The sequence below is a fragment of the Myodes glareolus genome, chromosome 20 (genome assembly GCF_982192425.1).
Source record: "Myodes glareolus chromosome 20, mMyoGla1.1, whole genome shotgun sequence".
Taxonomy (NCBI): domain Eukaryota; kingdom Metazoa; phylum Chordata; class Mammalia; order Rodentia; family Cricetidae; genus Myodes; species Myodes glareolus.
In genome coordinates, this window is record NC_142045.1 from 45662255 (window position 1) to 45682190 (window position 19936).

The window sequence follows — 19936 nt, forward strand, 5'->3', positions numbered from 1 at the left end:
GTTTCGCGGACAGACTGCGGGGGAGAGCCAGGAGGCGTGGGCGGGACGATGAGAGGTTAGCGTGGCTCGGCGAGATGGGCGTGGGCGGGACGAAGCGGGCGTGGGCGGGGCGGGCGGGGCTGAGGCGTACGTCACGAGCGTCGGACGGGTTAGGCGCAGCAATGAGGTGGCTGCAGGGAGCCGGCTGCTGGCGGTCGCCGCTGCTCCGCGCCGGCTTAGCTTGGCTCCGAGCAGGGGCGCGCGCAGCTTCAGGCAACCCGCGAGTCGAGGGCGAGCTGCAAGGCGAGCTGGACAGATTTGGGGGCGTCTCGGTGCATCTGGCGCGGCACCGCGCGCTGCATGGGGTGGACGCTGCCGCCTTCCGGAGGCTCTTGCAGGGCAAGTGCGGGTCTCGGGCCCCGGAAACTAGGGCGGAGCGTGCGGGCTCTGAAGTGAATGCTGAAAGGACACCCCGCGGTCCTCTAGCTGTGACCTGGAAGTTCCCTCAGCCACGTCCGGGTCTAAACCCTGGGTCCTCGTCCTTGCGATTGTCGCTGGTTCGCTGCACCCACACTTTTAACTCTCAGTAAATGCTGATAAGCTCACTGTTTAATACCTTGCATCCTTAGTTTTGCTGGCACTTAGATTCTGTCACGGTCTTTGCTAGGCAAAACCGTCTCCCAGTCGGGGTAGATAGGAGCTGACAGGTCAAGAACCAGTGCTTGTTTCTACCCGCAGAGCTTTGCCGTTTCCGATAGGAACATATGATGAGCCCAAGTAGCTGAAAGGAAGCTTGAGTGATGGAGCCCTAACTTTGGGATAAGTGTGGTTTATTCGAGCACTCTGTTTTTCTTTTTTTAATATTTATTTATTATGTATACAACATTCTGCCTTCATGTATGCCTGCAGGCCAGAAGAGGGCGCCAGATCTCATTACAGATGGTCGTGAGCCACCATATGGTTGCTGGGAATTGAACTCAGGTCCTTTGGAAGAACAGTCAATGCTGTTAACCACTGAGCCATCTCTCCAGCCCCGAGCAGTCTGTTTTTCAAACTGAAAACACAATATGGAAGTTCGGCTATGGAAAGGTTTTTTTTGCACACAGCCAGGCAACCACAGATGAACCTTACCCTGTGAGCAGCATGGCAAGTGAGCATCTCTAATGCTGTGTCACCTTCCTCGTCAAACCAGTCTGCTTCACATCATCTTCTCTCCTGCTAGTAAGTGCTGAGAAGCCCCAGTAGGAGAATCAGATCCATGCATCCGCTGGATTTGTAGTGCCGGTGACCAGTGCTAACAAGCACCACTCCAGAAAGTGGGCTGGATTTGGAAACATGTCCAGTGTTTAAGTCCCAGATTGTTCCACGAGCTTTCCCAGGCACTAATCAGATGACCGCTGGAAAGACTTCTTAGTGAATAACGCTAGCCAGCCCTAGTTACTGGGTACGGATGATCAAAAGACACCCTGACTGAAATCCCTCAGCTATGAAGTACAATTTTTCTGCATTTCTTTAATAAAACATTTCACTATAATTATCGTTTTAAGACTCTAACAAATAGGAGTTCATTTCATCTTCATAACCTGAAGCGTACATGCTCATCCCAGTTGATGACGGCGCCAAGGCACGGAGGCAGTGTGTACCTTCCCCTGGCTCTGGGTCTATGTTTTCTCCACGCTGCTCTATGAGTTACTTGTAGTTTGTTGTGATGGAGTCATACAGAGCTAACCGGCAGTGCCTGTAAAGAAGAACTAATCAGAGAAGAAAGCCCAATAGGATGCCTGTCTCTTGGAGGAGACTCAGCATTGTGTTAGTGATGGCTGCTAAAGCATGTTTGCACGAGAAGGTCGCTATTCCATCACTGCTGTTTTGTTACGGACAGCTCAGATGTTAGGATTATAGTGTGCTATAACCCTATATATTATAGCCCTACGTAGACTATTCCTTGGCAGAGGAGTTTTGAGGCAGGTATATGTTATCGGTAGCTCAAACTGCCTATGCTCTGATGACCCTCCTACCTCTGCTTCCAGAGCACCAGGATTACAGAAGTAATTATCATGCCTGGCATCGCATACGATTTGCAGTGGTGGTGAAATAGCCCTGCTTCTGCTTCGAGGATTGCAAGTTCATGACATTTTAACTAGAAATAGAAAGCTAGCACGCAGGTTAGGTGGTGTGCAATACATTCTAGCGAGCCACACAGACAGAATGTGTTTTCCAGTTCACGCAATAGTAACACCTGCGGAGTGGTTAAGAAAGACTTGTTGGAGAAGTCATACAGGAGCTGGGCTGCCAGGAACAGGTACAAGATGCGGAGATGCAGGGAGGAGCCACGCCTCTTAGAGGGGGAAAGAAAGGAAGGACAGCATTCTTGACAGGACGTGGTCTGAGATTTCCAAGTCTGCTGTGAGGAATGAGCATGAACAGGCCTCTGAACAAAGCTCCGTGGGCACTGGGTTCAGTTTTGAGATGGTTTGAGGTAACAAGTGGAGAGAAAAAGTTAAGACTTAAGCGAGGCCAGAACTGGGCAGCCTCATATTTTAGTTGAAGCAGTGGTAACACAGATGGTCCAAGGTGAAGTTTAAAGGGAAAATCAAAAGCCACAGCTTTAGAAGGTAGCCTTTTCATTTGGTTGGAAGGATTGCCTGGGAAGGAGCACGGGGTGGGGGGGTGGAGAAGTGGGGGACACGACTGTATGGTAGAAATGTTCTCAATGGAGATGTTGGTTATGGTATCTGCAGAGGTCAGAATTCTTCAAATGCACCTTGCTCTTTGTCATTATACCTCAACTAAAAAGGATTCAGTTAGAGAAAACAAGGTAGAAGAATCTGAATCTGATTCTATAGCTACAGTTCATGCTGGATCAAATCAAGAAGTCTGTTTAAGGACCAACAACTTGTCACACTGTTAGGAAAATGGACCTCCAGAGAGGGTGAGCCCATGGTCCTTAGCAGGGAGGAGCTTGCATAAGCAAGGCCAAGGAAGAGAAGAGAAAGGCAGGTGACCAGGAAATGGATAATGACATACCTGGGAACAAGTAGAGAGGGTGGGATGAAGGGTGGGGGAGTGGTCAGTGATTGAGAGGCTTTGCTGAGGTCTCAGCTGTGACGTGGGATTTCCCCACCAACAAGTTACCTGTCTTTCAAGGTCTGAGCTCTTGGGTGACGTTAAGCATCTGAGACACCTAAGGCTCAAGTAAGTGAGGCCCTCCCCGCCGCTACTCCTGGCTTAATCCCACAGGAAAATAAAAAAAAATTTAAAGATTTCTAAGATAGAAAACCTATCTATATTCAGAATGGTGTTTATAATAAAGAGAGTAAAAGTTAGCTGGGTAGAATGTAGGATACATGAGGGAAGCTGCTGCTGTTGAGAAATCCACTTCCACTGTAGGAATTGTATGGATAGACTGCTTACTATGTAACGTATTATAAAGGGCATAATATAAGCTATAGACATTATGTGAAAGTCAAAAATCACAAGAAAAAGAACTTAAAAGCTTCTTCAGGCTAGTAATAGGGAATTCTGACTTTTTTTTTACTTCTATTTTTAACCACCTTGCAGTTTGTAAACCAAAAAGGTTTACAGGAAGGGTTAAAAAATTCATTATCATTATGAATGTTAAAATTAAGGGCATTGAAAGAAACAGAATGGGCTGGAGATGTGGCTCAGTGGTGGCATGCCCTGTCGCACATGCAGAACCCCAGCTTTGATCCCCAACACTGGGAAGAAGAAACTAGGAAAGCATCAAGCCCGTATTTATTTGAAGTCAGTTCCTTTGTCCACTCTATGATGACTGAACGCCTGTTGTGTGCTGACCTGTACTTAGGAGGTATGGTTATAAACACCAGCACGGTGATGGGCGAAGAAGAATCGCATAACTGGGCTGTAGTAATGCAGAGAGACATGACTGCTCATGTCCCAGAAAAGATTTACAGATTGTCTTCCTCCCTCTCCGTTCTAGCTGCCGTCCAACGGTGGCGATCTGAAGGAAGGGTAGCTGCATGGCTGCACGTCCCCATCCTGCAGAGCCACCTCATCGCCCCTGCCGCTTCCCTGGGCTTTCACTTCCACCACGCAGAATCCGATTCCTCCACGCTGACCCTCTGGCTGGGAGAAGGACCCAGCAGACTGCCAGGATACGCTACACACCAAGTAGGGGTTGCAGGTCAGTTTCAGAGCCTCGCCGACCAGAAATACCTTTTCATAGGTTTACCATGTCTTCTGGCAGCTTAGCTGCGAGTTTGTCTGTGGATGCTGGTTCAGTGAGCACTGTGTGACTGTGGCATCGTGCTTTTAAAACAATAAAGGCTGTCTGTCCTGTGAGTCACAGGGTGGCACACAGAACGAGGGGAGGAGCGGGCTTCCCAAAGGCCACAGTTAGCATGCTCCATACAGATGACTGAATGCCACTTCTCAGGGGTGGCAGTGAATTGGGATAAGGAAATAAAGCATATGTCACCCCAAATAAACAATGATATTCTCCAGAAAGTAACTTTTTTTGTGTGATTCAAGTGTATTTCAGTAGAACATACGTGTCATAGTAAATTTGGAGCATCTTCAAGGAGGCAAGAATAAGTTTTAAAAGATAAAATTGAGGGAATTGAACTCGGGTTCTGGAAGAGCAAGGAGTGCTCTTAACCTCTGAGCCATCTCTCCAGCCCTTGGCCTCCTTTTCAATTACACATTTTTTTGAGACAAGGTCTGTGTTACCCTGGCTGGCTTGAAACTCGCTATGTCTGTCAGGCTAGCCTCCATCCCACAGCATCCTCCTGCCTATGTTTCCAGGGTGTTGGGATTGAAGGCGTGTGCCACCACACCCAGCCAGTTGTTTTTATGTGTATGAGTGTTTTACAGTATGCATGTAAGCACACCACATGCATGTCTGAAGCTGGCAGAGGACAGAAGAGGGTGTCAGATCATATGGAACTAGAGTTCCTGGCAGTTGTGAGTCCCCATGTGGGTTCTGGGAACTAACCTTAGGTCCTTTGCAAGAACAACAGTAATCTCACAATTGACCCTTCTCTTCAGCCCTCAGATTTATTTTTGTGTATGAATGTTTTGTTTAACAGTGCCTGAACCCTGCTTTGCAAATCTTTAAACCCAAAATCACAATCTCCCAGGTCTTCCTTGCATTATATGTTTGTAGTACATGAGATATTCTTTCAGCCAGGATGCTGGGCTCAGTGTCCTTGGGTTCTTTGAGACACGGGCGTGCTCAGAACACACACACACACACACACACACACACACACTCAGAGCCATCTGCTCTGTCTTCCTAGTGGATATGACCTACCTTTCCCATGCTCTGACTGGAAGGTGGGGAGCAGGGTGACAGCAAGAAGCCAGATTTCCCTACCCGGGATAGCCAGAGAAACAGGGCAGGGGTTAGGTCTGTCTTCTCACATATGCATGGTGTCTTGGCCATGGTATCACTTTATGGGCCTCTCTGGAGGTAGGCACAGTCAAGACAGCTGTCAACTGGAACTTGGCCCATGTACCATCCTGGCTTAGCAGCTGCTCCCTCCTAACCCACTGCTTCTCTCTAGGAGCCAAGTAGAGATGTATTGTAGCATCATGGCCAGAGTCTCATACCCTGGGGGGAAAAAGATAAAATTGAGACTATTAGAGCAGGTACTTAAAACAGTAATTCCTGCACACAGACAGTAAGGATAATGGTGGCATCAGTCAAAGACTGAGCGTGTCCACATGGAGCGCTCTTTGCGCTGGCTTCAGCCAGCTCTGGTTCCTGCAGTCCTTTGTAGTCGTTACTATCAGGCATTCATACTAAGAACTTTTCTGCCTAATCTCCCAGCTTTATTTCCTTTTGTTAGGATTGTCACAAGGAACCCCATTTTGATTATGACAAAGTTCATGGTTGTTTCACACATCCTAATATTAAATATACACTAAATGTGTAAAGTTATGCAGGATAACTTCTAGGTAGAGCTTGAGGCCAGGCAGTTGTTTGACTGTTACATCCTAACACTTTGACATTGTTTTTGTGCCGAATGGTAGTGGTTTGAGAGAACAATATAACTAGTGTAGAGTCTTGAACTCCCCACTGGCTTCAGAACAGCAAAGTCTCATTGCCAACAGCATTGAAATCGCCTAGAGGGTTTGCCAAAATGAGCGGCTACCTCCATCCCCAAGATCCTGACTCCTGCTGATTTCTCTGCGCCGGCTGTTGTTGCTGCAGCTCTCAGGACCATCCTTTGTGACCATGATTAAGGGAATTCTTAGGTTTCCAGAAAAAAAATAGAAAGGAATTCTTAAATAAATGAAAGAACAATGCAGGTTAATGATTACCTTAGTAATCTGGGTTTTGCATGTAATCTGTATGTGGTCTTAGGCTGGTTTGCATATCAAAAGTATTGTAAGTGAGCTGGTGAGAATGTCCAGTACTATATACTCTAGCTGTAGCCTTCTTCCCCTGCAGCAAGTAGACATTCAGAAACTTTCCGTGGGCTCTACCTCAGAGGATTCTACCCAGTCATTTGGTGATAGGCTGATGCTTCCTTGGAAGTCATGCAGAGCCGTGTGTGTGTGTGTGTGTGTGTGTGTGTGTGTGTATGTGTGTGTGTAGGCCACCTTGGGTGCCATCTGCCTTGTGTTTTATAACCAAGAACAACTGATTTGGCTAGGCTGGTGAGGTCGCAAGCCAAGAGGATCTTCCACCTTCTAGCACTGGGTCTACAGATGCACTGTGCCTGAAGCTAAGGATCTGGACCCAGCTCCCTGTACTTGCATTGGAAGCATTTTGCTGACTTCAGGAAAGCTCTCAAATTTCCTATCTAAGATAGGGACCTCCTCCATGCCTATTCCACCAGTCTATGACACTTTATCCAGATCTGTTTCTCTTTATACCATCCAATGCAACCCAAAGTTATATATGTACTTACTATCCTCAACAATATGCAAACTTCCTGAAGCCAGACATTTTGTTCACCATTGTTTCTTCAAGTTAATACAGAGCCACGTACAAAGTAGTATACCATGAATGATGGATAGATGGATGGGTGGGTGGGTGGGTGGGTGTAAGGATGATGAATGGTGGATGGATGGAAGGATAGATAGATTGATGGATGAGTGGATGGATAGATGGGTGGGTGAGTGGATGGATAGGTAGGTGGGTGGATGGATAGGTAAGTGGGTGGATGTTAGCCTCCGCACTTTCTGTGGATACCCAGGCCTAATCCAGGAGCGCGCTTTCCTGAACCAGGGCCACGAGAATGGACGATTGTCCTAAGGGTTTAAACAGACAAACACAAGAGACCTGCTCGCTTGCCAAAGAGCAAAAAAGCCCTTTATTAAACTCAAGTCGGATATTTATACCAGGAGGCAAGAGGGTTCAAAAGGGCATGGCCCCCTCCCATCAGGAGCAGTAGAATAGATTGATACATTCCCAGCGCCTCAGGCAGAATCAGCTACAGGGGGAGGGGGGGAGGCAGGCGTGGGAGGCGTGGGAGGCGTGTAGGGCCCCCGCAGCTGCAACCTTGTTTACAGGTGGAATTACCATAACAAAGACAGCCAAGTTCTTTCTAAGCTACCCTCAAGCCAGTGCTAGTGCAGAATCTCCAGGGGCCAGAGGTCAAACAGCCCTGGGAAATGCCAAGAAAGAAAAGGGAAAAAGACCTCGGTACCTACAGGTGGATGGATGGGTGGGTGTAAGGGTGGGTGGGTGGATGGATGGGTAGGTGGGTGGGTGGGTGTAAGGATGAATAATGGATGGTGGGTGTAAGGATGATGGATGGTGGATGGATGGATGGAAGGATAGATAGATAGAGGGATGATGGATGAGTGGATGGATAGATGGGTGGGTGGGTGGGTGATGGATGAGTGGATGGATAGATGGGTGGGTGGGTGTAAGGATGAATAATGGATGGTCGATTGATGGATGAGTAGATGAGTGAATGGCTGGATGGATAGATGGGTGGGTAGGTATAAGGATGCTGGATGGATGGATGGATGGATGGATGGATGGATGGATGGATGGATGATGACATCGTTAAGTACAGAACAGTTGCTGTCCATAAGAGTGCCCACTTGAAATGAAGCGTGACTATTAAGCCCAGCTCTCCCACAGATGGCTGTGTGAACTTGGTCTCTTCTTAGGACACTCATGTGACTGTATGACAGATGCCTGAGCTACTGCACAATGTCTATCTAATGTTCTAGAAAGGAATTTCTGTTTAATCCCAGTCTTGTGTTGCTTTAAGCTTTGTCCTGTGACCAGCAGGGGCCGCTCCAATTGTGCTTAATATCTTCTCACTCTATATTTATGATGTTAGTGAACACATTAAAGAAAAGAGATGCTAGGGAATCACAAAATCTTCAGATCTAAAAATAGGTTTCTTGGCATTCTAACCCTTGAGAAATCCAATTAGACTTGCATCTTACGACCCCTCCCTCACTGGAGTTAATTACAATTACTGGTGTCCTTTCCTGCCTCCAAGTACCAAGTACAGTGTTTCATTTCAGGTATTTTTTTTAACGTTGAATTTTTAAAATAAATTTTATTCATAGCATGTGTGTGTTTTCATGTCTGCCATGTGTGAGCAGATACCCTTAGAGACCAGGGAAGGGCATCAGATCCCGGGAACCGGAGTTACAAGTAGTTGTAAGGCATCTGAAATGAGTGCTGCGAACTGAACTCGGGGCCTCTGCAAGGACGGTATAGGTTCTTAACCTCTGAGCATCTCTCTGGCGCTTAGTTACAAACAAGCTTGCTCCTTCACAAGCGTGGCCTCTCTGACAGTCTGTGTAGCTTACCTTCAGTTTGTCTCCCCTCCACACACACAGCAGACTGTGAGGTCAGGGTCAGGAGGTGTTCCGTGTTTACCACTGTATCCCCAGCACCTGGTAAAATGCCTCCTGCATAACAGGAGCTCAGTTAATGCACAAAGGACTTCTGTCTGTGACTCAATGAATGTTGAAAGAATGGGTAAGTATATAGAAAATGCCTTCACATATGGATATGGTTAACTTAGCCCATGTCAAGAAATCTAGTACAGATCATTAAAGTGTTATTTATGGTTTTGACCCAGGATTTCCCAAATAAAAAATACTAAAAACAGGGGCTGGAGAGATGGCTCAGCAGTTAAAAGCGCTTGGTGCTCCTCCAGAGGATCTGAGTTCGATTCCTGACACATACAGGGTAACTCACAATACTCTGTAACTCCAGTCCTAGGGTATCCACCGCCCTCTCTGGCCTCCTTAGGTACTGCATGCACATGGTACAGACATACATGCAGGCAAAACACCCATACAAATAAAATAAAAAGGGAAGAAGTATTTAAATACTAAAGAAATATTTGGTTTGGGTCCTAACATCTAGTAAAGTCCACAGTGTACTGAGAAGTGTGCATGAGGAATGGGTGAATGAAAGGGCTAGATTGGAACTTAGAGCACACAGAGAGAGCAAAGCTTTCCATGTATGAGTGTGCTAGAAAATATATGCGCACACAGTAAGGAAACGGAACTGGCCTCAGACAGGTCTTGATGAATATCAAGATAGTCGGGATCTCTCTCAGGAAGCAGAGGCCTGCACTGTGCTTCAGGAGTAAGAATTAGAGCAAGAAGTACAGTTGTGTCTTCAGTGCTCTGAGTCCTGAGGGATGAATGCTTGTGTCAGGTTAGAGACCCAGCCCCCAGGTGGTGCATGAATAGGTGAGGCCTGCACAGATGGCTAGGTCCCGTGGGCAGAACTTCAGCAAGGCATTAGAGCCCCGTCCCCCTGTGGGGGCTCTCTATGCGGAGCAGCCCTTCCGAGACACTACATGTATCGGCATTTTGATCCTGGACTTCTTAGCTTCTAGATTTGTGAGGCAGAGAAAGTTCTAAACAATCAATAGATGGTGTCTCACAACCGTTTGAACACCAAAGAAAATTATTAAAGTATGAAAAAGATGTTCATGAGACATAGACATTCTATAGTAAAAGTTATGCAGATGATTCTAGTACAAGTTTAACATAGGCTGTAACTACTCTGGGAATTCCAAATTGTTGAGGGCAGGAAGGAAAGAAAACAAAAAGGGAGAAAGGAGGAGAGAAGAGAAAAAGAAAGAAAACTGGTCAACTGAGCAATGCTCTCCTTAGCGGAGAAGTGTTTTACAGTCTTCTTGGTTGAGGTATCTGGACCTTCAAATATGGGTGGGAGTCTAATGACCACAAGTGACTATGGGAGGAGTTGAAGGTGAATGGAATTAATGTTTTGCAATTATTTTTCCCCCAAAGGTGCTGTGTTTGATGATAGCACCAGAAAAGTGCTGGTTGTACAAGATCGAAATAAAGTAAGTTGTTCCTGCCTTGTAGATTGCTTTCTAGATATTCTCCCTAGGGAAAAAGATCATGTAGAAGAAATGTTGAGCTGGCTAAAGGAATGCTGAAAGATACTTTAATAGTTATTTGTGAGCAGTTATGGAACACTTAGATTGTCCCGCGCTACCGTCTCGCCCGCAAGAACGACGCGGGACACTTAGGATTCTTCTGCAGTAAAGCTTTATGCGTCTTGAGAGGGAGAGCATAAGCTTACATGGGGGAGACCCCGAATGAGGGGAACCCAGCCCTTATAAAGGAAACAGTCCTCGCTTCTGACGAGTCACTCTTGGATTGGTCCACTGCCCATTATCCCAGATGATGCCTTGGGAGTAGGCAGGGACGCAGCGGTAGAGAGTTACAAGCACGTGCGCTGGGATTAAAGGCGTGCGCTACATCACCTTGAACTCACAGAGATCTGCCTGTCTCTGCCTCCCAGGCATTGGGACCAAAGGCGTATACTACCACGCCTTGAGGTCACAGAGGTCAATCTGCCTCTGCCGCCCAGGCATCAGGACTAAAGGCGTGTACCGCCACACCTTGGGGTCACAGAGGTCAATCTCTACCTTTGTTCCTAGAAGCAATGGAGAATGTGGTCCGGCCCTCCACATTAGATATTTAAATCGAGTCGAGATAGAGGCCTGTAACTGCCAGTGAGATCCTCAGTGTCATGCTTACACATGACTATAGGATATCATAGCTGACAGTGTTTAACTGGGAAGACCCATTACTGAGGGAGCATCCTGAGCATTGCCAGGCGCTCTGCCCCCAGTATGGCGAGGACAGAGATTGGGGACATGCCATCCTGACAGCCCTGCAGATCAATGTCTAGACAGTTGTAGAATGGATTATTTGCCGTAAGAGCCTCCAGAGATGCTTCAGAGGATGTGACATTTCAAACTCAGACTGGTAGAATTTCTTACTCGGTACACGATCCAGGCTTTCCATCCTTCTGTGTCCAGCTCTGGCCTGACATGAACTTATGAAGCATGCTATGCCTCACTTTGCTAGCACAGAGATCTCCCACATCTGCAAGGATACATTGTCTTTTGGGTCACACTTTGAAATGATTCTGGAAGCTTTGCTTTTCTGGAAACTCATATCTGTAATAAGAATGAACGATGCAATAGGGCACTTAAGAACTTGGTATTATTACAACATTGGCTGCCCATACACCGTCATCCTGTCCTCACAGCAAAGACTGTCAGTGTCTACGATTTGCATTTCAAACCTAAACCCATGTCTGGCTCCCAGGGTCCCACACATGGGTCCTACCACGTCTGTCAAATCACATTCCCTGCTCTCTAGTCATTACCATTAAATGGATATATTTATGTCCAACCCAAACATAAACCTTACTAAAGGCTAGGTCCAGTACTACCTTAGGAACTGCGTAAGTTTATGTTGGTGGTAGAAAGTGTTGTTTGGGCCAGAGATGTGACTTTAAGTCTCATAAGTTACTTAGAATAATTTCAGATAGCATTTCTGAGAAATTACAATGCTGTAAGTATATATAATAAGGAAAATGTTTAATTTTGTCCAGCAGTATTTAAGGAAGCATCAGAAAGTGTGAAGTTAATGCTCTCGCTGGGCTGGCTGTGGCTCAGAGGCAGCACTGGCCCCAACTTGATTCCCAGCATCACTGACATCAATGCCAAGCGTGAAAGCATTTCTTTTTTTTGATTATTTATTTAACTTTAATTTATGTGCATTGGTGTGAAGGTGTCAGAGTCCCTGGAATTGGAATTACAGACAATTGTGAACTGCCACGTGGGTGCTGGGAATTGAACTTGGGTCCTCTGGAAGAGCAGCCGGTGCTCTTACCCACTGAGCCAACTCTCCAGCCCATGAAAACATTTCTAATTGTGTTCTCTTAATCTTTGATGCTTCTAGTAGCCTGGACTCCCCCTTTGACCTTTATGGACTGTTGCTGGTCTCTCAGGTCAAATCCCACCGCCAGCATTCCTGACCACAGTGATGGTTTCTGCGTGGCATCCAATGTGACAGCCACTGGTTGAACTCTGCCTTCACACAGACAATTCTAATTTCTCAGTTTATTTTTTCTATCCTTTAAATTTTTAAAAAATTATTTTTAATTTTTATTTATGGGTTCTCTCTCTCTCTCTCTCTCTCTTTTCTTCCCTCCCTCCCTCCCTCCGTGTGTGTGTGTGCGTGTGTGTGCCACATGGATGAGGGCGCCTGAAGAGGTCAAAGGTCAAAGAAGGCATCAGATTCCCACAAGCCAGAGATAGAGGTGATTGTGAGTCTCACAGAAACACACTTCCAGGAAGCCAGAGGGCACAGCGTACAGTGGAAGGTCCACAAAGGTTTTACGTATGAAGAGTATGAAATCTGCTGGTTTATGAGGTCACTTCATTCTTGAGATTTATTGTATGATGAACACTTACAGCAGAATTCTACAAGGAGACAAATCATGTCAGCCTTGAGTAAACTGTCTGGTGCCAGCTCATAATTATCTCACTCTGTCCTTATTGCTTCTCGAGAGCAGGTACCTCCTTAGCATCCTCCCACCAAAAAAAAAAAAAAAAAATTAGAAAAACACAAAGAAATGATAGTCAAGAAACCAAAGTAACTTTATTCACACTACTCATAAAAAGCAATAACATTTTACATAAAACTATCAACACGCAGAAGTCTTGAGTAATCTCTGAACAGAAACAGATACAGTAAATGCATGTAAAAGTCTAGAGTAGCAAACCTTGGTGGTTACATTTATTCTGTACTCTACTTATAGCAGCATCTGTAAGATCCTATTGTTCATATTCAACTAGCAGCCAAGTTCTGTAAAGTACACAAATCAATAGATATTTCCCTCCAAAGGTTCAGTAATACAAGGTTATCACATTAGCTGAATAACACCACTTCTGCTTCCTGAAGAGTAAGAGGAAAAGAGTTCATCAACCGCCATCATCCTCAGACGAGAAAAAATGCAGCAGTAAGAAAGCTGGGGAAATGGGGTAAAATAGACAAGGTTTTACCACCGTAACCAGCTGCGGGGGGACTAGGGTAGAAGCCGGCAGAGAGAGGCAGGAGAGAATGAGAGCGAATCATGTCATGAGCTATTTGTTTACTTTGTACTGCAGTTGAAAAATATGTGGAAGTTTCCAGGAGGCCTGTCAGAGCCCGGAGAAGATATCGGTATGTATTTATATATTCCTGATATGATTGAAAATGTTCGGAAAATTTGTATGTTTTCTTTCCTGCTTTGTAGCTAAGAATAAGAGTTTAAATTTTCTAATTGGATCAGACCAAGTCAGAAAATTTTAGGCAGATTTCTTGAGTGCTGATGCACAGTGAGCGTGAGTTTTCTGGCACAAGTCAGCCCTAGGGGAGCGTTAACACCCTGTCCAGGGTGCTCTGGGGCCATCGGGGAAGGAGCAACTTGAGACGTTTGTCAATAAAGTTCATTATAAAGCTTTTTCAAATAGGGCTAAAATTATTATATTTGAATTCTTGACAACATTATGGACACATATGGGTAAATAATAATTTAAAAATGAACTTGAAATATAATAAAGCCAGCTAGAAGGAAATAGTGATACAATTCTCTTTTAAAAATTTTGACAACTATTTATGAATAATCTAAAACATAATAAAATACCTTATGAGGAATCTCAAGTGAGAAATGACGTATCTCCCCTCCCACCAAATCAGCTTATAGGGAGATAGGACGGAAGCTAAGGACTCAGTCACTGATCTACAAAGTATAGAATTAGGCTGTTCCTTAAACCATTAGGTTAAGTTCAGTATTATCCTGATCAACAAATAATATATTAGATATTAATATTATTTCTCAAAGATCTTTCCTTTAACATGCACATTCCTCATTTCTCTTTAACCAGCACTGTATGGAGCAGTCTCCTGCGTATGTTTACATTTGAGTGTATGTTCATGGAGTCTGAGTTTACACGTTACATAGATTCAAATGCCCTGTATGTATTTACATGGCCAGCTCCTAACAACCCATAAGCACGTTGATGACATTCAGATATGTGAAACAAACCTTGGTTTTAGATTCTCATTGACTGCTGAGTTCTCTTGCGGGCAGTCTATTGACATCGTGTACTCTGGGGATCTTGGCGTGATGGCACATGCCTATTTAGGCTAGTACTAAGGAGGTTGAGGCAGGAGGATGGTGTGTCAGGCCACCCTGTGCTACTTAGACCATGTCTTCAAAAATATCTGTATTTTGTAGGGGTGCCAAATACTGAGAGCCAAAGCCATTTTTCTGTAAGGCCACCTTCTTCATTTTCTCCCATTGCCTATGTGGTATGTTAGTGTGTGTGAACAAGGTAACTCAAGTCTAGCTTTCTCACCCTGCACAGAGGGGAAGCCGTCTGCTGCCCCATGTGCCTTTCCTTCCTGGGACCTGCCTTTTCAAATGAATTGAAGTGGGTTTTTTTTTCCTTTGAACTCCAGTAGATCCTAAGAATTTCAGACAGACTTAGATGTAAATGAAAAAACACATTTTCAAGTTAAGTATGTATAAATTCAGGTTTAAGTATAATTCCAGAGTCTTACCTTTAAGCCTAAATCATTTTAAATGTCCTACTAGTTTCTTTAAGTATTTGCGGTTAACAAAATAACTTATCTGAACTAAAACTAAAGCTGAAGGTGGTATTCACCGTAGCCTTGGAACTCTCTTCTACAGCCTGTTTCTACTGATCTCCAGGACAAAGTACAAGTACTCTAATGAAGAGGTCAGATTGTTTAGACCACCTGGAGATTAGATTCTTGGAACCTCTGTTTAGGAAAGCATGAACTGCCCTTTTGGAATGCTGCCATTCTGAACAGTTCAATATTTACTGTTTGTTAATTAGTCAGTTAAATACCAGTAAATAAATGCTAGTTCATTTGGGAACTCATTTGTTTGGAATCTTTCATTCTCTGATAATGGTAGGTAGGTAAAACATTGATATGCCAAGAGTTTTTTAAGAAATTGAATTGGGAAAATGCAAAACAAATCGAAGTCCTTAAGTATAGAGTCTAAAGGTGTCTTATACAGTTCAAAGGAACAAAATGCCTTCCTAAAATATAGTATTAACCATGGGTGAAAAACAAATTCTGCTTCAGCTAACCAGAGATGTTCAGCAGGGCCCAAGAGAGCTCAAAGAGACCCACATGCTGAAAGTTTCCCATCACTTAGACCATCTCAAGACATCTTTCATTACCTCCTACAAAACAGGAGAAATTGGAACCAGTCTGACAGTCAAACATGTACCTCTTCCGCAGCAAAAATGAGCTTCTAGATTCTTCACACACAGTAACTGTTATTTCAGCTGAGTTTAGAGTCTGTTAAAAATAATTGGAAAGAAACAACAGTTTATCCTGATAAATTTAAATTCACGTTGAAACTGAGGGGGAGGCTTCCATTTTGAAGTGTAAGGGGAGGATGTCCCACATCTCAGAAACAAAAGTACTGGCTTGCATTTTCTGGTTTCGGCTAGTTGGTGATTCAACTTAACTGATTCAAGTTAAACTACCCAAGCAGTGTCTATCCTGTCGCCACCATGCACTGTAGTGACTGCTAAGCAGGACTCCCATTCTCCTATTTACCCTGTCCTGTTTCTGTCATTTACAGACAGCTGGTCAGATTAGTGGTGCTAAGAAATGAGCAGGATCCCCAAGGTTATTTTCCAGAGCATTTAAAGAATACATACATACATACATACACACATGTATATATGTAAATATATGCATATTAAAGACTATATATATTTAAACAAGAGTTAGAAGCCACTATATAAACATTTAAGACTAGTGCCACAATTTTAATAATAAATTTAATAATGTATTGTATGCTGGATGAAAACTATTTTCTTACCAGAGACTTTGTGAGCCTAGAATGTTCTTTGATGCCACTGTTCCCTCCCTCTCATTATGTGGTACCAGGAACCGAACCCAGCATCTCACACATACCGAAGCAGGTATCTACATGGTGAGCTGTGTGCCTTGTCTTGGTGCTTTCAGTTATGAAATGCAGTTTCTGACCATGCTTAACCTATGGACAAATCTCAGTCATGGGGGAAGGTAGTATATAATTAAAGAATGGTGGGTAGATGTCTTGTGTTTTAGACTAAGTTATTGTTCCTGTGAGCCTTTCTAGGACTGTTTCTTAGAAACAAGAGCATGTCTTAGGGGCGGGTATGTGTCCAGGGGCAGGGAAGACAGTCTATGGTTTGTGTGCATAGGAACTATGTGCTTTTGATAGCTCTTCATTGCATCGACATTATCAGTAGAATTACTGGCAAGACAAACTTATATGCTACTTGGTGAACATCCAGCAAGGCATTAGAAGGTGTTATACAATCTATAATAATTCTAAAGAGTACCAGAAAAACAATTAGGGCAGGGAGCATCAGAACTAGTAAAGTCCATTCAGGCAGTCTTCCTGGGTGTCTAGATAAACTGGACATAAACCTATGTTAATGGCAATAAAAGTCCTGCCATGGAAATTTATATTCAATTAAAAATATTTACAAAATGTAAAAACCCTTGTTGTATTATAAAATTATGTGTATTTCTAGCCTTATGAAAATGTTTGTTTAAACATCTATTGCATTTTGGTGTTGAGGGGTTGAATCCCAAGTTCTCTGGAATCTGATCTCAAGAGAAAGCAGTTTCCAAATCAGGCAAGGCTCCACCGGCGACTAGGAGGGGGCATAACCATGGTGAAGGGCCTTGCCCTGTGGAGCAGTGGGCTTAGACCACAAACAAGTCAGAGTCAATTCACAGCTCACTCAAGTACACTCAGCACTACAGATTCCTGAAGGATTTAGCAGAAGGGTAACTGCCACTGTGTTTGCAAGTGTCTTCTTGCCTTTGGGAAACAGAGCAGGAAGAGGTTAAGAAGATGTGGTAACGCATGCATAGCCTCCAAGGAGGCCCTCAGTGTCTTAAAGGCGTCTTAAATACAAAGTACATCTCACAACATCAAGAAAGCAGTTTGAAGACAAAGTTTTGCTTTTAACCTTCCAGATTTTCACTGAAAACCTTTGACAGCATCTCTAGGAACGAAATCTCTGTTTGTTCCTCTCTTTCACGTAGGTGACACGGCAGTCCGAGAGGTGTTTGAAGAGACTGGGGTGAAGTCAGAATTCAGGTCTCTGCTGAGCATCCGGCAGCAGCACAGGCACCCTGGAGCCTTCGGGAAGTCAGACATGTACCTGATCTGCCGCCTGCAGCCGTGTTCCTTCACTATCAACTTCTGCCAGCAGGAATGCTTGACGTGTGAATGGATGGATCTAGAAAACCTGGCCAGGACTAAAAACACAACCCCCATCACCAGCCGGGTAGCTAGGCTATTGCTGTACGGACACAGGGAAGGGTTTGACAAAATTGACCTCAGCATGGAGGAACTCCCGGCAGTGTACACAGGCCTGTTCTACAAACTCTATCACAGGGAGCTGCCGGAGAGTTACACAGCCACAGCGGGGACAGATGAGTGAGCCAAAGGTGGACACGGTCTGCGGCTAATACCCGGCACCAGCTTTCTCACATACATGATTTCCATGATGGAAATTTGTAAATGCACATAGTTTTAAATCCTCTTTTCTAATCAAGAAAATAAGTGAAAAATATTGTGGCTCTAATCATCACTGGGTCACAACCAAAGCTATAAAAGGGAGAATTCTAAACTTTTTCCAAAAATTGTTGCTTTTCTTTACTGAGGTAACGGTTAAGTGTCTTACTGTTACATAATGAGTTTTTATCCAGGCGTCCAAACTTAGTTGCGTACATTCGTGTCTCTCGTTAACAGTTTCTAAAGTGAATCAGCTCTTAGCAGACATCGGGAGAAACAGTATGGCCTTCTGCCCAGGTCCCGTTTTGGATCCGAGTTTATACTGCCCAGTTCGTTTCAGTGCCACATACCAACCGGAGTATTTCCTTGACCGGTAAGTATTGTAGTTATTAGATTCCAGTCGTTCAAAAAAGAAACACTCTTCTGTAACGCACTTCTGAAAAAGAAGGACAGCAAGATAACCAAATGAGCAAGGCTATAGGTGAAGATGTGGCGGGACAGTAGGTCGGCACCTCCTGAACAGTAGTAGCCCAGGGACCACGCCAGCCCTAGGATCAGGCAGCTGGGTAGGAGCAGCCACATGGAGGGAAAGGACCAGACTGCCCCAGACTCAGAACTTCACACCTACTCAGGGACCCGCAGGAGGGTACCATGCTGTACAAGAACCACCCCAGGAGGCTACATGCTGACTGAGAACCACCCCAGGAGGGCCACATCCTGTACCTAGAATCACCGGAGGCAGGTCACATGCTGTACCTAGAACCACCCCAGGCGGGTCACATGTTGTACCTAGAACCACTCCAGGCGGGTCACATGCTGTACAAGAATCACAGGGAGGGAAGTTCCTCCAGGTTTATTTAGTATAACACAGACTGAGATAACTTTATAGAGAGATAGTCATACATACGCGTATAAGAAGGTTGGTAATATACATTTCTCTGACAGAGCTTGGAAGCAACAACAGCTCTAGAAGCAGCAAGCACACTAAGTCATGTATGATTCCACTTTCTAATAAAAAGATCAAGACTCCTTGGAGAAATAAGTCACTCTAGGTCACACTGGGTCGGGGGTTACATGTGAGTCTTGGTGCCCAAGAAGTAATGGAGTGCTCAAAATAAACACATTGAGAGGTATCAAGAGCACAGAGCCAAACGCAAGGGTTCTCAAACGTTTCAGCAACAAAATCAGTCTTTGGTTAAATACTTATCAAAATAATTGAAATAAAAAATAGAGAATAGACAAATGCTCTACATAAAGAAATTTCAAATAATTTATCTAAGTAACACTTCTCACCCTCAATGATATAAAGCAAAACCACCATATTTCACCCTGTAAGAGTGATTGTCTACATAGTGACACCTCCCCTAGGTGTGAACTGCTGCATGGTGACTTCCTACCCGCAACACACCATCCCCTAGGTGTGACCAGCTGCATGGTAATATCCTACCTGCAACACACCATCCCTTAGGTGTAAACTGCTGCACGGTGATATCCTACCTGCAACACACCATCCCCTAGGTGTGAACTGCTGCGTGGTGACTTCCTACCCGCAACACACCATCCCCTAGGTGTGACCAGCTGCATGGTGACTTCCTACCCGCAACACACCATCCCCTAGGTGTGACCAGCTGCATGGTGACTTCCTACCCGCAACACACCATCCCCTAGGTGTGACCAGCTGCATGGTGACTTCCTACCCGCAACACACCATCCCCTAGGTGTGACCAGCTGCATGGTGACTTCCTACCCGCAACACACCATCCCCTAGGTGTGACCAGCTGCATGGTGACTTCCTACCCGCAACACACCATCCCCTAGGTGTGACCAGCTGCATGGTGACTTCCTACCCACAACACACCATCCCCTAGGTGTGAACTGCATGGTGATATCCTACCTGCAACACACCATCCCCTAGGTGTGAACTGCATGGTGATATCCTACCTGCAACACACCATTTCCTAGGTGTGACCAGCTGCATGGTGACTTCCTACCCACAACACACCATCCCCTAGGTGTGAACTGCATGGTGATATCCTACCTGCAACACACTATCCCCTAGGTGTGAACTGCATGGTGATATCCTACCTGCAACACACCATC

General features: G+C 44.9%; 2 protein-coding genes across 6 annotated transcripts in view; one reads left to right on the forward strand and one right to left on the reverse strand.

The window, feature by feature from the left end:
* Nucleotides 1-34: 34 nt before the first annotated feature.
* Nudt6 (nudix hydrolase 6) lies at nucleotides 35-17964 on the forward strand. 5 transcript variants are annotated; one of them, XM_087899522.1, is made up of 6 exons: nucleotides 280-382; nucleotides 1090-1200; nucleotides 3941-4144; nucleotides 10213-10268; nucleotides 13398-13452; nucleotides 17362-17964. In XM_087899522.1, exons 2-6 carry the CDS (start codon nucleotides 1143-1145, stop codon nucleotides 17760-17762), a joined length of 774 nt encoding a protein of 257 aa, XP_087755648.1. In that variant the 5' UTR covers nucleotides 280-382; nucleotides 1090-1142; the 3' UTR covers nucleotides 17763-17964. The 5 variants fall into 5 exon arrangements, with proteins under 5 accessions (XP_048280770.3, XP_087755646.1, XP_087755648.1 ...); XM_048424813.3 differs by lacking the exons at nucleotides 280-382; nucleotides 1090-1200 and adding an exon at nucleotides 35-55; XM_087899520.1 differs by lacking the exon at nucleotides 1090-1200 and having other exon boundaries at nucleotides 141-378.
* Fgf2 (fibroblast growth factor 2) overlaps nucleotides 12864-19936 on the reverse strand; it is a 57220-nt gene continuing 50147 nt past the window's right edge. Inside the window, exon 3 of the mRNA XM_085682398.2 lies at nucleotides 12864-18272. Within this exon, the coding sequence (XP_085538524.2) occupies nucleotides 18087-18272 (186 nt within the window). The 3' untranslated portion in view covers nucleotides 12864-18086. The remainder of the gene's footprint in view (nucleotides 18273-19936) is intronic.